The sequence below is a fragment of the Pseudopipra pipra genome, chromosome 5, assembly GCF_036250125.1.
Source record: "Pseudopipra pipra isolate bDixPip1 chromosome 5, bDixPip1.hap1, whole genome shotgun sequence".
Lineage (NCBI taxonomy): Eukaryota > Metazoa > Chordata > Aves > Passeriformes > Pipridae > Pseudopipra > Pseudopipra pipra.
The window spans coordinates 61,960,050-61,979,504 of NC_087553.1; the positions used below are offsets into that span (position 1 = coordinate 61,960,050).

At 40.3% G+C, this 19,455-nt stretch overlaps 1 protein-coding gene across 1 annotated transcript in view; it reads right to left on the minus strand.

Annotated features, from left to right (window-relative positions):
- Positions 1-19,455, minus strand: part of CDHR3 (cadherin related family member 3) — a 48,177-nt gene that overhangs the window by 22,777 nt on the left and 5,945 nt on the right. Inside the window, exons 2-7 of the mRNA XM_064656337.1 lie at positions 14,221-14,497; positions 11,321-11,523; positions 6,933-7,101; positions 4,485-4,570; positions 2,689-2,783; positions 2,477-2,581 (exon numbers count right to left, since the gene is read on the minus strand). Coding sequence (XP_064512407.1) covers positions 2,477-2,581; positions 2,689-2,783; positions 4,485-4,570; positions 6,933-7,101; positions 11,321-11,523; positions 14,221-14,266 — 704 coding nt within the window. The 5' untranslated portion in view covers positions 14,267-14,497. The remainder of the gene's footprint in view (positions 1-2,476; positions 2,582-2,688; positions 2,784-4,484; positions 4,571-6,932; positions 7,102-11,320; positions 11,524-14,220; positions 14,498-19,455) is intronic.

The following is a 19,455-nucleotide window of genomic DNA, read 5'->3' on the forward strand; positions in this document are numbered from 1 at the left end:
TTTTAAAATGGTTAAGAAGACATATTATCTTCAGCTGTTCTGCCAGATCATATGAAAAGAGGCAAGTATACAAGAGAGAAATCACATAGGGTTTTCCTGGTAAAAACACCTAACTTACAGCCAGAAGTAAACAAGGAGTTTATGAAGGCTGTGGTATCAATGTATTTATGAAGCTTCTATCTCTTGGCATTGGATGTCTTCCTTCCTTGTTCTCCTGTTGCTTCCAGAGTCATTCAGAACAGAACAGTAACAGATGTCCTTCACTTGTACCAAAAATGCCACCCCAAAATGCCTGAAGGATATAAGAGGGACAGCTCTAACTGGTTTTGGTTCAAAGTAGGAATTCCCTAGGCCCACTGGAACCACAACTCTACCCTCTCTGTGCACAGCAAAGTCACCACAGCTCCACTTTCCCTACCAACCCTCCTGGACCCTGTGCTGGTCCCCACTAGATCTTTCAGAAAGAAGTGGGACATTATTGAGCACACCCCCATAGCACCAAGTGCCAGTACAACTGGGGAGGAGTGGGGGCCACTTCCTACACAGCTGTGTCTGGGATGTGTCCTGTAGTCCATCTGTCTGCCACTTGCCAGTGACTTTTTACAGGATGGTTCAAGCAGACCTTTCAGACACTGCAATGTAATTGCAAAGGGAGCATATGTTTGTTGTCTTCTCCTTTGTTTTCCCAACTCCACAAGTTTTCCATGGATTTTAACAGCCAGAATTTCAAAAGGCTGAATGCCAACAGACCGCTGTGAACACCAAAACCAGATGTGCTTGCATATACTGTGGGAACAATTAAAAAGACCTTTTGAAACTCTGTTCTTGACAGCTTTGATCGGGGTAAATAAAGGAGGTTTGCTAACTCATCAAGTTTTCCCAGCTCCCATCCCAGCACTAATTATTACAGTATCAGAAAGTACATGGCCCCAGCATGCTGCTCACATTTTAGCACAGGAGACACCATATGTGTGCATACTAAGGACTGATCATGAAGTGTAATTTAATCTAAAGTGCTTTACAAACTGAGCTGCACTTTTTGGTCTGTAGTGTCAATCTAAAAGGGAGAAGATTCAAACAAATACCAGACTGTATTCATGCCATATGAGAACTGAGTCTTAGAACTTGGGTGTTACAGATGCTCAAGTCACTGCAGCTTTCACTCATTCAAACAAGTAGATAAATATTTAAAAGAGCTCCTTTAGCATTCCAGAAATAAGGATAAATACACAGAAATGGCAACATTTGGAGGGAATAATCAGTCTAGAACACAATGTGCAGACGTTGGCACTGAGAAGAGGATTCCTCCTTCTTGCAGAAGTGCAGTAACGTGGGCCAGGCTATTAAGATTACTGTGTACTGCAGACATGAGGTTCAAGTATCAAATAAGTAGTAGCAACAACAACAAAAATCCATTCCTTTTTCTAACATTTAATTCTTCTGTTTCTTCAGATTCTCCAGCCCTCTACCCATCAAGATCCAGATCCTTGACTTCGGCACAGGTGCCATGCATTGTTCTGGCTTCACAAAACACCCAGAAGGTTGTTCCAAACAAGTGGCTGGAACCTCTTGGCATGGCCCCAGGTGTTATCCTGTCTTAACCTTTGCACAGATGGCAGGAGAGCAGCCATCATAAATATTCTCAGCAGGGCCTTGTAGAGTCTCAGAATCAGAGACATAAAGAGAGTGTCTTGAATCCCATTAGTGTCTCATGCAAGTGACAAAGATTAATCGACACTAGAGTCAGATGGACTGCAACAATTGTCAAACTCCTGCTTTAGAAACAACCGTCCATCATGCTTTCCACCACAAAATAGCCTGCTCGTGGCAAATGCATTTTCTTTCCCATTTTTCCGAATTTTCAACAATATTCCTGATTCCAACTAAAACTCCATTAGTCTTCAAAGCTGTTTCTGACTTGTGTGTTATGACACAATTTCCTGCTTATGACACAGTAAGAGACAACGTTTCAAAAAATTGCTGGGATTGTTTACAAGTGTGTCTGGGAAGAAGAGGAAGACAGATCAAAAGGGAGACCTTTTTTATGTCTAGACATTTCTGCATGAATAAACATCATTATGGTGAAATGCACACCTGCATAAAGGGTAAATTCTAGATGATTGTATTCACACAGGTTGAAATGAATCTCCTTGTCTGAACTTGTCCAAAGGTCTTTGCATACCTATAATCTCTCTAAATGCTAAAAAGTACAACAAGTTTGTTTGACTTTTCTTAGCATGAAGGCAGAGCCTGGAAAACTCTAAACTACTAAGAATATATATAAGAATAAAAGAGGGAAATTAGGACAAAGCTTTCCAGTGTAAGAACAGGAATCATAACTAAATTAAAATACTTTTTTCGATTATATTTTGTTGTTATATTTATTTGCCCTTATGTTACATGGTCTCATTGATGCCAAAACAGTAAACCTGGGAAAACATCTACATTTCGAGTGCAATGGAAAATTTTCACTCACGTGGTAAAGTAAGGACTTTCATCATTGATGTTAATTATATTTATATTTACTGTTTTAGTTGAGTTGAGTCCCTCCAGATCTGTCACTGTTACATTTAAAAAGTAACTGTAAAATAAGAAAAAAAAACAAGAATTGTTCTGTGGCTATGCAGGAAAACATTTCTCTGACTGCTGTAAGCTAACAGGTGCATGGTGAATAAAATACATTCTCACCAATGTGGATCTTTCTCATAGTCAAATTCTTTTGTGGAGAAAATGGCTCCACTTTCCGTGATCAAGAACGGCACTGTCGTAGGGAGCAGTGAATACTGAAATGAAGAGAGTAAGGAATTAGTCTTTGTATATTTAAACATCCCTCCATTCATTCCTCGTCTTGTAGAACAGGCCAAGTTACAGTACAGCATTTGCCTCAAACTGCACAATGAAATTCTGACACACAGATTGCAAAGGCCCTGATCATCACACCCGAACAGCTTGAACTTGGTTGTAAGTGGTTTGCTTACAGCCAGTGAAGAGTCACAGACACCAAACTACATCAAAGGTCACACTGTTCTCTACCTCTGGGAACTCCAAGTCTGCAATTAGAATTTCACAGAAAGGGCAGCCATCCGGGCCACAGCACCGCAGGAGATAATCAGCTTTGTGGTGGCAGCAGAGTGCATGCACAAAGAAGGACAGAGAGAAGGGGCAAGGCTGGACTTGTGGGACACAGATGCTATGGAGGAGGCAATGATGTTTGGGGATCCAGATGATGGGAGAAGACAAGGAGAGGAGAGTGGCCTTTCACAGAGTACATAAGGGGGTGAGGCTGGAGGGTGTTCACAACAGCCCAGTGCTAACAGAGGTGGGACATAACAGCAGCCACTTAGTGCATTGCACAACACCAATGGGTACCACAGCAGTGCATGGGTGTGGGAGGGAGAAGAACACCCCAACACTGTACACAGTAGGGAGAAAGGCAGCACCCTACTCCCTGTGGCTATGTGGCAGGCATTCCCACCACGTCCTGCCCTCTACCTTCACATGCCAAGCCAGCACTAGTAGCCCCAAGGACATTTCCTTTACTAGTGCAGGTGTTAATAATACCCATACAATCTGAAGTATGCAACAACATAGAGTCATGCACCATGCAAGTACCCTGCAAAATCCACTGAGCAGATCTGTCCGAGGATGTAACGGCATTTCTCTATTTGCACCTTCTTAAGCCTGAGATGTGTCAGCTTGTGGAACTTACTGCCATTGCTTTTAGACACAAAGCAGAGCTAAACTCCCACAGCTCTGCTTCCCTTCTCACCAGCTTGGGTTTGGAGCTTTGACTGGGCAAAGCCTGAGGATGGACTTCAAGCTAATTGCTTTCTTGAATAATACTACACATTGAAGTAGCATCTTTGGGTTCAGTTCTTGAATGTGCTGTACTTATTGGCTTTGTAAGCCAAAGCCAATAGACCAAAGATACAACACAATTCTTAGGTAAGTGCAGTTACTTTTTCCCTGTCTGCAGATTTTTTTCTGATACTGAGAGTATTTTCAGATCAGCTAACACATTTTTGTAACTGAAGGTCACAGTTTGCCCTGGCATTGTCAAAAACCTGAGATTCAGTTGCCTGGTAAGTGATTTCCTTACAGTCTCATTTAAAAGAATTTACATTTTGATACAGAAGGTTAAAAAACTTATTTACTTTTAGTCACTCTCATCTGCAAGAAATGTTTTGCAAGCCTTTTTTTTTTTAAAGAGTCACAGTTTCTACTGCCTCTCTGGTTAACAATGTCAAACTCTGCCTTCAATATCACCTAATTTTGGAAGGTTAAGAACTCAAAATACAACTTGTGCCAAATATTAAGGCTGGGTTTTCTAACTTTAGTATTGAAAATGCTTGTTTTTTCCTGACTAAACCTTTTCCTGGGTTCCTGATAAGGAAGGAAGTTGTTGAAAGATATTGGTAATTAGCTTTTCAGATACAGTGGATTATATAATCTCTGTTTGGCTTTTTTTCTTTAATACAACTTACTTTGAGTTTCGCATTTTCAGGATCAGCTGCATCAACTTGGTAAATGCTTTGTGGACGTGTTCCTTCCAACACATAGATCATTAGAGCTGCATGGATATAAGTGTACTCAGTGTTAGTTGGGTAAGAATAAAGTACCCAGCAGCAAACAAACCGATGCACTGAAGCTGTGTGGAGGTATTACTGCTTGCTGCATGTTCTCACTTCACAAGTGTAATTCCAAAATCATCACAAAGATCACAAATACTCAAAAGATAAAAAGAAACCAATTACACATCTGTAAACAGGTAACCATCGCTGCGAACTGCAACATGAATTGTGCCTCCAGGGAAAAGACTGATCTTTCCATATGGCCTATCTTGAGCTGTTCACAGTTTACAGAGTAAAACTATGCACTTGGACTACATCTGTGTCTTTCTTTACTATTCAGATGGGGAGAACACAGTTCTGCGCTAGGTCCTCATCAACATCCCCTTCCTCTTCACCTCCTGTGCCCTGCCAGGAGAGCTCAGAGCTTTTCCTCTTCATTTCTGTTTTTCCTTTATACCTGTGAGGTAAACAGTGGATGGTCTGCACCAATTTAAATGTTTGCTTTACTAAGGTTGCTAATTCAGTGCAAGGTGTATTTCTTTACGTAGCAGGGATTCTCACAGCTGGGCTACCCCATACTGAACCACTGGCAAGAAGTTTATCTCTCCTTGGGTAGAGCAATTAACAGGACAACAGGTCTTTAGATCACATTATTTGCTTTATGCCTTTTCGTGTCTGCTGGACCTGCTCTTTCTGGACTATTAATTTCCACTGTGACCCCTACTGATCGCTGCTTCTCATCAGAGCAGTGGGAAATCCAGAGCAGCATAATGAGTTGTTCCCAGAGGACAACAATCTGAATATAAAGTTTAATGAGATGGAGATACTTTTTCATAAACAGTGAATGCGCAATTAGTGTCTAATTGTAGCTGGTACTGTTAACTAAAGCCACACAGTCAGACAGATCAGACATCTGTGCTCACCAATTTATGGCAGCTCTAGCTGAGAGTTAAGCTGATGCACTTATTTGTAACAAGCTCCCACGTAGTGTGTTTCATGCTGTGTTGATCCCCTGAAGTGTCACATTTAATTATTATTAGATTCCAGCAGCACCTATGATACGCAAGACACCAGCTATACTGAGAAGATGACACAACCTCTTCCCTAGGGGAAGCTAATTTGCTTTACAAACTAAGTATTGTATGGAATCAGGAATGTCAAAGTGCTTAGGAGGCATCAGTGAAGCGGCTGAATCTGAGCGGGCCGGACAGAACTGGCAAGTTGCAGCCCACATTATACTGCTGCCAGTCCAGACCTGGGGAGTCAGCAGCCAGCTTTGAACAGGTACCATGAAGGGATCACAGTTTAGAATTTTCAGACTTTTAAAAACTGAATACTGAAGTGTGCTCTGCCATACAGTGATGTTAGAATACCAAGTCTTCAAACAGGCTCTCAGTACATCATGAAATAATCTGAACTGTTCTGTCTGCGTGTGAACACATGACAAATACATCACCATATTCTGCTGCCTCCTGGTACAGTTTTTCCAGGTCCTTCTCATTAGTAAATGAGAAAGATAAGGTCGCTCAGAGAGTAAGACAATTATTTCCTATCCATTTGAGGGAGTTGCCACTTGCATTAGGTACCATGGCATGCACAGCCTGCACTGGCCACAGCTGGATCCAGACTCTCCAGCCTCATTCCTAAGGCTACTACACATTCCCCCCCATTGCATCTTTGCCTATGGTCTAAAGTAAAGGTGGTTAACATCATCTGCCCCACACAGGAGACAGAACTCTCCACCTCTTTCCATTTGCACCACCATAGATCATGACCATTGAGGTCTCACTCTTCAAACTGATTTTCCACTTCATTTCTCATGTGCAGATGCAAATGCAACATACAGATGTAAAACATCTGCAAAGCAATTTTTTTATCATTTTCCCTCAGAAATTCTTGCACATATAATACACACTTATTTAAATTTATCTGGCCTGTCCAAATCAGTCCAATTTTCAACAAACTACTGAAACATGTACCCATACACAGTGGTTATATCCCCACTAAACTTCAAGTCTCTAATATATATTTCTAGGTAGGTATTCATCTAATCAAAAAAGAACATATATATTTATTGGTATAAATTCTTTTTTCTTTTAATTTTTCAGGTGCTTCAAAACGGTTAAATAATTTTTGGTCAAAGCTTCAAGAAAAATAAAAGGGCATTTCCAGTGATGAAGAACACCAAATACTTGTGTTAAATAAAGCTGTGATAAACACCATGTCCTGTTGCTCCCTCGTTTTTGTAAAGGAAAATTCATAGACTACTTTAGCTATGGGCACCATATGCAGCTATAGCTTTTTTTAAGCTGATGTCATATTTTCAAATATTGTTCTTTTCAAATACTACCATTATCTTACTTTGAATTGCCATATTTCCTCTAAATACAGGATGTTCATTTTTATCTGTTACTCGAATAGTCAATATGCTAAGGTCAGTTCTTCCAGTTGTATCTTCAACGAAAATGTGTAAATCAAAGCTCTTTGGCATTGTTTCATAATCTAGGACAGGGTTTCCAGTGGTAACAACCTGAAAATAAAAGATTATCATTAGCACATGATGCAAGAGATAAAAGTTATAGTCTAGATGAGTGAATAAGTTATGGTCTAGATGAGTGAATAAAGTAAAGGGATACTTTCCATCACTAAACAGTATTTCGGATCACCTTCTATTTGCTGGCACATTTCTTTTCAGTGGCAAAAATGTGACAAAAACAGAGTGGAGAGAGAGACCAAATTGTTGTGGTTTCATGGAGCAACTCAAGGATCTTCAGTGTGAGGACCAGTTTGAGGAGGAGAAAGCCTGGAAGGAGCTGTCCTGCCTCACAGGCAATGCTTTTCCTTCAAGGTCAGGACTACATTTTGCCCCTTCCTCATGTAACCTGTTTCTGGGAGAAAATTTGCAGGAAATCACAGGAAGAGGGGAGCTGCACAAGTACAGTGCATGAGAGAGAGACCAGAACTGTTTGGTGAAAATGCTGAACTAATTCAAAAGTAACCTAGGCCTGGAGTTTTGCAAGACTGATAAGGCAAACATTTGCTTTGTGTTTGGGTGTTTTTTAAGGCTTCCACCTCTGCATATTTCCTCTTAACACAGAATATGTACAAACATAAGACTGACACTCCACGAAAAAACATTAAATGCATTCATTTTGGATTTTGGATGAGTCCAGAGCAACAGCCAGATGCTGAAAGTTGTATGTTTCAAACTTCACTGTTGAAATCAATAAAACCCCAAGGACTTTCCTTTCTTGGACAAGAAAGGAAAAGGTAACTGTTCAGTTTACTGTGTAGCTAAAGAGCTGTGAAGCCTGAACATAGTAGCAGGGTGCTGCGGAACTGGAGAAGGAGGAGAGTTGGGTCTCGCAAGTGTATGTGACAAAGAGAGTGTCTCTGTTCACAGTGCTGCAGAATAAAGAAGGCTGGAGAGGATGCAGAAGGAGAACAATGAAATAAATCCTTGGGTTTAGATTAGATACTGTGGCCAGAGTTCAAATACAAAAGTGATGTCCTTTTTGTGTGGTTTGAAGAAAGAAGCCAAAATAGAGCCAATTAACAAAAAGGAGAGTGAACAGAAGCACAAATATTTTGTGCCTTCTGGTATGTAAAAAAACTGCTGTCTGGAACCTTGTGGATCTTTTTGTTACAATACTGCAAGAGAAAATAACTGTGTCCTGGATGGTTTCCTTTCCTCCTATATTATACAGATAGAAGTTTGATGCTACCTCAGAAAAACCACGCTACGGAAGTTTGTCACACCAGCGGAAAGATTGGTCTCCAAAATGAATGTTAGTTGGCGATCCAAATACAGTAAGCAGATGCAATGAATTCAAAATGAGAAACTGTCCTATTCTAAGCAGAAGTAATGTGCGCTGGGTATTATCCCTCCAGTTCACAGCCAAATATTTTCATTAATGCTGTAACTACAGCCAGACTAAATGTGTCTAAATATACATCTTACACTCTCCTTTATAGAGGCCTTGGAAGTGAAGATGTGAATCTAGATGGTTTCTTTCTAGGTTGCTTTTGAACCTTTTTGAGAAGAGCTTGCCACTGACATAGGCTAAGAGCCACTATTCACCTTTATTCCAGGCAGGACCAACGCTTACTGAAAAAGGTGGGACTGTACATACTTGAAGCAGGTGCAGACTTTGTGAAAGGGGGTCTAGAGTCACCCCATAACTGTCTACCCCTCATTCCACATTGGAATTTCACGACTCTCTGCCCCCCACCCTCCCCTTCACCTTCAAGATATTCAGAGAACATCACTAACAGCACCCGGGTAGTTTCAGGCAGAAGTATGTTTTCATGCCTTCAACACATCTCACCCTTGGGAATCTTAAGAGTAAGGCAAGGTGGAATGGGCAGGGCTTAGATCTCAGAAACTGTGACTTTCTCAGAAATTTCAAAACATATCAAGAAATGTGATATTGCTTTGTCTTGCAGCAACCAGAGTAAATGTGCTTCATAAATACATAAAAACCTGTCCTAGGAAGTACTTAGCTAATGTGAAAACCCCATAATTCATACATGAAACACTGTCTTTTTCTATATCTTAGCGAAGGTCTAATAGCAGTAGGTAGAGCTGAGATATCTCATTTAGGATGACATCACTTTTGTAATATATTGAACAAATCTTCTACAGCATAGCATAAGTAATGAAAAGCAGCGATGCTCATAAAATAAATGAACTAAGAACACCCCTGTATTTATCCTTGCCTTATGAGTTGTGATTAACGCTCATCTGCTAATTTGTAGAATTTGTATGTAGCTTGCTTTATGATTTTGTCATGACTGATATTCACTGACTCTACCTCTTTGTTCTACTCCTCCAAGTGAGTTAGGAAACCTTGAAAACAGCTACGGTTCAAGCAAAACATACAAAGGTTCACAGGCCATTCTGGTAATGGGGCTGTGGAATGAAATTAATATAAACTGGCACTTTGGAAGAAGCAGACTCCAGCCTACAAATTTTTTGGCCATTCATTTTACTCCTTGTGTCACTCTGAACTTGCTAGAACAAGAATTTCTCCATTATCCTTGCCATGACAAAAAACCAAGAAGAGACTTTTTATCTATTTGCAGTTATTTTTCTTCCAGATTAATTTCTCAGTATCACTCAAAAAGCAGCAACATCAATTCTTATGCTTCACAACATAAAGATGGCATGGGACAGAAGCAAGCAGTGTTTTGCAGTATGTTTTGCAGTGGAAGGAATAATTTTAATTCAAAATGCCAAAATACAGCCTAGAAAGGGAATCCCACATTATGAATTTTCTGGCAGCAAAGTCAGCTTAAGGGACATATCTGTTTCCTTCTGACTGTCACACAGGACTCCAGGAAACAGCATGAAGCTGTGTCAGGGGAGGTTTAGGTTGGAGATTAGAAAAAAGTTCTTCACCTAGAAGGTGGCTGAGCACTGGAACAAGCTCCCCTGGGAAGTGCTCAAAGCACCAAGCCTGACAGAGTTCAAGAATCATTTGGATGATACTCTCAGGCACATGTTGTGACTCTTCAGGTGTCCTGCACAGGGCCAGGAGTTGGACTCAATGATCCTGATGGGTTTCTTCCAACTCAGCACGTTCCATGACTATATGATTCTATGATCCCTTCAGCTGACCCAGTCCAGGTGTTTGTCCAGCCACATCCTATGCTTCACAGGTGAAAGAGGGCTTTTCTGGAAGTTTTTTTAACCATTTCACTGGCCTGGCTGGGGAGCAGTAAAGAACCAGCAGAGCTAGCACAACTGAGCTTTGTACTTTGCTGGGAGGTCGGAGTGTGGGAGCATGTGAGCTGCAGCAGCTCCCCTCAGGCAGGTCAAATCAATGAGCCACAACTGCTCAGGGTGACAGTCTTACTTTTCCCAAATTTTCTCCTAGAAACACCAGCAAAGGGAACAAGAAAAGAGCCCTTGCAGCAGTTCTGCTTCGTTGGAAATACCCAGAAAAGGGTATTCAAATTTTTAAGATGCTTCTCAGTTTCTATCTGTATCTTTTAAAGATGCTCTTCAGTGCCACTGTTCAGCCTCAGACATAGAAGCAAGTTACAATGGGATGACAAGTTATCATGTGTCTGAACACTCATTGCCAGTGACAAATGGGAGCTAATACTTGCTAATTTATCCAACAATGAAAATTAGCCTGAAGTAATGGAAGTTGCTCTGCATTTGCCACAGGAAAGAGCATGCAGTGGATAGAAATAGATCACAGATGTGTGGAAAGCTGATAACTTCTTACCTCAATATAACTTCCTCATGTGCCACAGTCTTCGTTCAGAATTAAAAATTACTTTGGTCTGACTCATCTGCCTTTATTTTGGAAGTGAGTCAAATTAATTAATTCTAGGTGAGAGTGGCCAAACAGAAGCTGCATGTGGTTTAACTAAGCCACTTCAAATTCACAGTGACTTCATGTAAATTAAGTTGAAAAACTATGGACAAATCCTCAAAACAGAAGCAGGGTTCTACTTGTTCTTCTTCACCTCTTATTTTCTAAAAATCATATCTTTTCTATCAGAGAATTAATGGAATTATTGTGATGAGTGATTTTTGCCTAGATGCAATTAAAAGTCATATTAACTGTTGCTATTCACTGGTCATATCTATTACAGCATGTCCAAATACTACCACATCTGCATGTACAACTCATTTCTGATTAAAAGATGAGATACTGTGCACTCTCAGTGCTCAGTAATCCAGGAAACGCCAGCATCCATGACTGAACATTGCTCAAGCTAAATGTAAAACTCACCCTGTATTCAAGACCTCCTTTTGATTCAATATTAAAAGCCTCTGTAAGTGGATTTGAATTTACTATGGTAGGAAGAATTGCAACACCTTCAGAAGACAATGGAGAAACAGTTACATTGAAGTCACAGACTGAAACACCAGCTGCTGTGTTTTCTTCGACAGTGCTTGTTGCAGGTAAACCCTTAAGCAACGGGGTTTTTCTTCCTGCAAGATGAAAATAAATGCAAAATTACTTCTGGAAATCTTGGGCTATCAGGAGTACACAGTTTTTGCCAAGAGCTGCCATTATTGAGCACAAAATGGACTAATTCCCTTTTTGCTTATAAACGGGGGCATGCATGGTGGTAAACCTAGTGCTAATGTTAAAGAATCAAACTCTAATTCAGTCCTATAGTGTTGTCATCTAGAGTGTTGTTGGAGTATTATTGTTTGCCTTCATGTATGTCTTTCTATAGAAGCAAAGAAATCAAGGATGTTTCTATAATTTTATTTTGCTCCCTGTACTAATTGCTGCCTCTGTTCACTGTCACATCAAAAAGCACATAGAATCACACAGACCAGGATGTTAAGGAAACATTTTTTGTAAATTATGCTGTCTGCAGCACCCATTTCCTCCATTTTTCCTCTTCTAATTATTTTTAGGACAGCTTTGTGCATGCCTGGCTCGTGAGTAGTGTGAGTTAGCAACAACTTTGGGTGTTGTGCTGTTGTGTCTCCTGCTTTGGGCATGGAATAGCAACCTGGAGTCCTTGGAGGAGATGTGGATCCACAAAAGCTCCCTATGGTTCAAAACTGCCTTGAAGCAGCCCATACTGGTGAGGCATCCAACAGCTTGCCAGTCAGATCTCTGGAGTCCCCAAATCAAACCTTTTGCTTTCTCTGTTATTTAGCTTCTAGTTTTTGCTATTTTTGACAAAGCCTGTTGTGATTTATTTCATAAAGAGTGTCCAGAAAACATAAATCACAACAGCTTTTAAGGTATGTCCCGAAACAACATCTTAGTAATTTCACATCCTCGAACTGGCAACATGCCCCAACACGAGACTATGGCAGGGCTGACTATTGCTTGGGGGTGCTTCTCTGGCTCATCCAAAACACTCTCCAGGAAAGCTGGCTGCATTCAGTTGAAATTCCTACACAATGGGTGCCAAAAGGAAGGCAGATACAGCTCACTCAGGGGCTGGGACAGGCTGTTCATACACCAGCAATTACTGTAGGAAAAGCTCCGGGAAGTCTTTATTTTTGCTACACAGCTGCAAGGTAAAAAGCTGCTAAGGGAAGTAGTCTGAGGCCATTAGAGCTGCAGCCTCTACACAGCTGCATGGGGATTCCCATGCTCCCACACTCCAGATACAGCAGGTCCATGGATCACTGATCTGGCTGGGACTACTCTGGCATTTAAGGAAAAAAAGTCCTTGGAAATACTCTGCAGGTGGGTGAGGTACAGGCTGGGATGTGGGAGACACTGAGGTGGGAAGACTGTAAGAGTCTGCCTGGAAGAGTTAATCTGAACAGGTCATGCTGACGCTCCGATAGGACCGAGTTCAGCTGAGCTGTTACTGATTTATGTGTGAAGGACTAAGTTTTTATTATTAGTCTTACAGATTCTGCAAAACACCATCAACAAAAAATAACCCATGCAAACAAGGCTGGGCTGAGAGAGTCTTCTGGGAATACATTTCCATAAGTGGAGCTGAACTTTGAATATAATCTCCTGTGGACAGTACCTGATTAATCCAGTTCCCTCATTAAGCCACAATTCATTAATGGAAACCATTTATAAAAACAATGAAATAATTTGCAACATTTAGAAATGTAGAAAGGAGTTGCTATTTTTATATTGTCTCTAAAGATTTTGTTGGCTGCTTATTCCAGATCTGTCTTTCTAAATCACAAGTTCTTACTTTTTGATCCTTATTTTTAACTGAAATTTTTTGGTACTGCATCTAAATGGCTTCTTCTTTTTTCAACTGATTTTACAAAAACCCTCCTTCCGTATTCACAAGTCCTTGCTTACCTCTTTACTTTGCAGAACAAAATATGCCTGAAGTAATTTAATATATTATTTATCATAATTGCCAATGTCAAACATTGACGAATGCTGAGTCCAAGACAAAGCAATAATGAGATTAGCTTTGAGAAATTTATGAATATATAAGCCTTATTTATCTGTGATTTGTTAGTCTTTACAATGTTCTTGAGTCACACCTTGTCTCTCCAAAACCAACAGGTTAGAAAAAGGAAAGCTGAGATTCTCATGCAATGTCTGCATCACAGCTTTGGGGACATCAGGAAAATAAACACTGACAGGTTCCTGAGGGATGGCAGAACTCTTTCAGTTCCTCAAGACCAAAGTGAACAGGTAGCAACATCACTGCTCCATGAGCCACACAGGCTGCAGTTGGAGGATCTACTTTAAGTTGCTAACATGAACATATTTGTATGGGCAAATGTTCCATGCATTTACACTGAACAAGGACAGTGATATTATCTTTCTAATATTCTCCAAAAGTTTTTTTTTTTCTGTTTGGTCTCATTAGGTTGCTTGTTTTACTTTGTCAAAGAGAAATGTTATCAATATTTGAAAGGAGAATACTGGACTATTAAAACTACTTATTTTTTCTTGGAGAGCTGACCTCCTTTCCCACTCCAGTGCTGTCACACTAGCAGTGGCTATAACACATGAAGTGCCTCATTCAACATTATCTTAGAAAAGAGGCATATCCTCTTCATTATACTGATGTAACCACAGAGCTCAATCTATTTCAGTAGGAAAATAACTGTTACTTGATTTTTCCCATCCATGTCTGATCCCTAAATATGTATTATAAAGCTCCCAAGAGAAAGTATAACAGCCAACAGTGTTCTAATTTTAGCAGCATAATGAAATCATGTTCTTACCAGATACTACTCCCAGCAAAATGAGGAAAAGGAGAATGATCTTCATTGTCTTTACAACCCTCTCCTTCGTGTTCCCAGGACATAAACTGAAGGAAGATCATGGTATGTTCTCCCTAGTTTACATCAGCTCCACTTAAATTTTTTTTCTTTGTCATGTTGTGCAGTGAGAACTAAAACAAAGGACTTGTGTCTCTAAGGGAGTTTCCAAACACCGTCAGCTTGTTTGCTTGTCAGGAACTGCTCCTTGCTGACACTTCATCCACAGACCTGGTCTGCACTTGAGAAAATAATCATTAATTGTCCTTTCACCGCAATTGTCTTATTCAATGAAGCATTATGAAGAGAATCTAGTATGTTCTAAATCTGGAAATACCATGCTGCTTTCAGCACTCTGGCAATGAGCATTTGACCAGAGTCAAATACTCATCCTTTTTTATATGATGAAGTTTGTACATGATGCCGCTTTGCTGTAGCTGTCTCAGGAACAGCACGGACCCCTATACAAAGTGCACTGGTTCCCTCAGATTAGGCATCTAGCTCCCTAGCCCACAATGCACCCATACAACTTTTTTTTTTTTCAATTTAACTACGGGTAGTCCTAGTGTTTTTTTGTGGGGCACAGTATAAGTTTGACACTAATATTGGAACTGGATGCAATATAGGTGCATTAAAATCGACTCATAGAATAATTTAGGCTGGAAGGGACCTCTAGAGGTCACCTACTCAAACACCCTGCTCAAAGCAGACTTAATTAGATCAGGTTGCTCAGGAATTCATCTAGTTGATACTCAAACACATCCACACAAACTTAACAGCTCTGATAAGAGGTAGAATTTTGAGATTCAGGTTTAACACCACTGTGGAGAAACCTGACTGACCTGTGAGCTAGGCTAGCATTGCTAGATGGTTCTGCACGACTCTCTGTGGCTGTCACACTGAAAGCTGACAGTAGTTCAGAAAGCTCTGTCCTGTGCTCCTGTGTTTTGTGTAGCATGAGCGTGCTAATTGAACATGCTGAACACGAGCAGACAGTTTAATGCTGGGGCAGGCACTGCCTATGCTTGTTGCATTTGCAGCTTAAACTATGCTTTAATACACATATGTGCCCTGGAGAATTTGCTGATACAATGAAACTGGAAAAGATGCATCAGTACAACTTATTGATTGGAACTGAGCTATATCTACATATCTGATAATGATTTGGGGAACCATGAGAAATATTCATTTGGTGGCTAATCTGCATCTATTTTAAAGTGCTTGTTGGGCCTTGTGATGCAGCCTGGGTTTAAAGTGGATGTGGCCACACCATATCATCTGGGAACACACACTGCATCAACCTGTAGTACTGAGGAAGCTAATCTTCCATTGCCCCAGGAAAGGTGTGCCTAGACTTTATGTTAGTAAAAAAATATATGGAAAACCTCACCCTCAAGTGACCTAATTATGCTGATAATAATGTAAATGTATTTATCTTGGCAAAAAGTCTAACCTGTCCCTTTACCTACCAGATCTTTGCCCATCCTGTCTTATGTGTTTCCTGGGTTCACAAAGAAGCTTTTGACCTGACTGGACATCTCGCAAAGATAAGGTCTCTGTGCACAGGCATGAACCAGGCTTGTACAGTGTGATGTCTTGTACAGTGATCTTTTACCTGTTACCAGAACACTGTAAAACTGCTGCTAGCTTTATTCCCTCCTCTTAGTTGCAATGTATAATCTACGCCATGCTAAGGTTGTATCTCTAAGTCTTGGAAAAACTATAGAAACATCTGGGATAAGTTTTAAAGTCTTTCAGACATGTGACTAAACATGTTTAGTATCTACTTCAAGTGATAGGACTGATTCCATCCCAGTGATAGGACTGTTCTGAAAAGCCAAGCCATCTCCAGAACTCAGAGGTCACAAATTTTATCCTTTATTTTCTTTCTCTTACTGTTTAGATTGGGGTTTGGGGGTGGGGAGAGGAATTGGTTCTGGTGTGGCTGGAGGTGGTTTTTTCCCTATAAATACATTTTCCATCTTCTTTGTTTTGTCCTTCCTTCCTCTGAGAACTTACACAGATCTACTTTCAGCAAGGGTTCAGTGTCCATATACATAAATCAGATTTTCCTCTGCACATTTCATGATATAGACACTACAGAGAGATATGGGAGACATGGATGGGAAAGGCATCTGGAATACACATGTGCTTGAAATGCTAGCCTTTCCCCAGCTTAACCTGGAAGTGGAATAGGTAATTGTTTCAGGTGCTATGTGAATACCCACAGAGCAGTTAATTTCTGGTTTCTCTCTAAATATATCTCCAGGGCTTTCAAGTAGTTCCTGTTAATCCTTGTGGTTCAAGTATGTTGTGAGAAGAGACTATAGAGGTGACCAGGGAGATGAGAGGAGAGCCAAGCGTAGCACACAGGAACGAGGAAGGAGAGTGTGGAATAAGTGTGAGCAGAAAGGGCTCTGGCTCTTTTTTCTTCCTTGAGTCACTGCCAATATCTCTCTGGACCTCCCTTAGGTCCCTCTTTTCTTATATTCCTCTGAGCAGATTTCTGTGGTTTTCTGATTCAACCTGCCAGGTTGAGAGGCATGAAGTGAAAGAGCAGCCAGAATTAAAAGAGAGCCCAGAGCAGGTAGAAAATCAAGTAGAAATAAGTACACAAGCTGGTTAGGAACAGATGAATTAGGAAAAGTTGAGCAAGGCAGAAGTTCCCTGGCAAGGGTGGCAACAGCAGCTCTCACACTGCAAGAAGGTCAGGACTGAGAACCCTGGGAATATAAAGCAATTAGATGAAGAGAGATCAAGGCAACACAAGCAAGAATAAAACCTGGGAGTTTGCAGGCAAAATAGAAGGAGGAAAAGTTAATTGGAGCAAATTAAAAGGTCAAGGAAAAAATGGGGTTTTAGTAATTCTTTGGTTTTCAAGATGATTTGAAATCTGGTCATTTTAAAGCAGTACAGAAAACATACACCTCTGAAAAAATGTCTTCTGGATTATCAGGTAAATGGAGAATACAAGGAAGATGCTACATCTTTCAAGAAATCAAAGAATCCTGGTTCCAAGGGAAAGACCAATAGATTGGAGTATGAGAGACTGCACTGTCTTAAGACTGATGCCAAGAGAAAGAACACAGGAAGTGAGGGATATCAGGTGGGAAAGAGCAGAACTTGATGTGCAAGCTTCCAAATGCCTGTCCTCAAAAAAGTGAGGGATTTCAACAGAGGCCAGCTTCAGAGAAGTAGTCTACTCGCATAACAAAATGTTCAGGGTAACAACATTCATTTCTATGCATTTAATTCTTAATTGCCTTCCAGTCTGTCAACATGAAGGAAATGTTCTCTCACTTTTCAAACACATCTGAGGTTCAGGACATAATTTTCCCATTAATGGCTATTTCAGCCAGAGCAGTGTCTCTCTTGTCCTTAGCCAACTCATGGGAAAGGAGACATTTTGCTCTTAGTCTGGTAATTACTCACCAAAAATTGAGCAGCCTAAGGAGAATTTTCATACACCTGCTCCAACCTCAGTTTATGAGTATTTATTATTGTTATTTCATTAATTAAATTACTGAGACTGTCAGGTTTTATTTTCAACTCCTTTCTCTTTAAAAAGTACAGCTTCTCCATTCACTGCCTTGGTAACATTTCCTAAAAAATTAAAACAGTACCTTAGCATCCTACACCAAAACCTTATGCACCATTTCCTCTGATTTCTCAGCTAAAAGCTTCCTCTGTACCATTTGTGAGTGACAAGAACAAACTAAAAGTCATGTAGTACTACCCATGCTACCTTAATTTCACCTAAAGTGATCCCAGCCTAGCAAGGTCAGTAACCCATACAATGACAAAAAAAGTCCCAGGCACACATCTTCCTAACATTGACTCGTAAACATGTAAACCCACCAGTCACTCTCTTGACAATTAACCTGAGGTGTTTGTTATCAAGAAGTGATTCCATCACAGCAACTGATTTTTGGGGATCCAGATTTAACTTAAGAACAGACTAAAATCTGGGTGAGTACACACAGAAGACTAAAAATGATGCTGTTGTCAGTGCTGCAAACAAGTTCTCCCATTGCTTCACCAGTTATACGCCCAAGGATGAAAGCATTTGCCAGAGAAGAAGGAATCCTGAGAGTCTGTCTTTTGCAACTAAGAATATGAGCACTTATTCTAGGAGCACTAGGAGTATGTAAGGCATTAAGTTAGCAGAGATTGTTCTGATCCTTCCCATTCTCTCTGCTCCATCTTGACAAAAGTGGACTGAGGCAGACAGATGACTACAAGAATATGAATTCAAGAAAGCTCCAGAGATACTTGAATCTTCCCTACAAAGACGTCAATTGACTTTAACAAGGCCACACAGAAAGTACGGAAAAGCCAGAGTTTATGGTCCCACTCCCAATCTCCATCATGATGACTGTAAGACATCATGATTGTAAAAAGCACATTGGTTGACAAATGTTTTTCTCTTTGAGAAGTTCTTGTGCTGGTAAAAAATACTACTTTTTCTTCTGCCTTAAAAAAAACATGGAAGTCAATGACAAGTTTCAATATTCATTCACCTGAGCAAAGTTGATGCTATCAGCAACTACTTTGTGTTTTGTGGTTCAAGATCAAAAACGTGTGGTGGCATAGAACATTCAGTGCCTGCAAGAAATTATGTCACTTGTCCACACCCAACATGTATAACACTTGGATTTTAATCATGTGATTTGTCTTCCAAAGCAAGTTCTAATGCCTGTAAAGATTCAGTGAAAAACGTGTTGAGGCCAATGAAGTCTTCTTTCTGTGTTTACTGTTTATTGGATCAGGGCCTGAACCCATGCAGTGATTCTTTGTATATCTCATGTTACAGCATTTACTGCATATTACATGTTTGTCTCTTTAAGCAATTGCTTGACCACCTGAGCTGTTTGGTAAACATATAAACAAGGATGTGAAATGCCAAAAGATGCAAATGCAACAAGAAAGAATGCTCTGGGCAATTATGGGTACACAAACTGAGGTTTCTATGTACACAGCGTGATGCACTTCACTTAGTCAAGTATTTTATTACATAATCAAGAATTACTTCAACAGGCTTGACAAAACATACTATATCTTCCCTATTTTATCAGCAAAAGGGACTTGATTATTTTTGCAAAAGCAACCTTGCATTTTAGCACAAGTAAAATATTTTCTGTTGACTTTGTAAAAACAACTCACAGAAGAGTGTGCAACTAACAGAAAAGAGCACGGCTG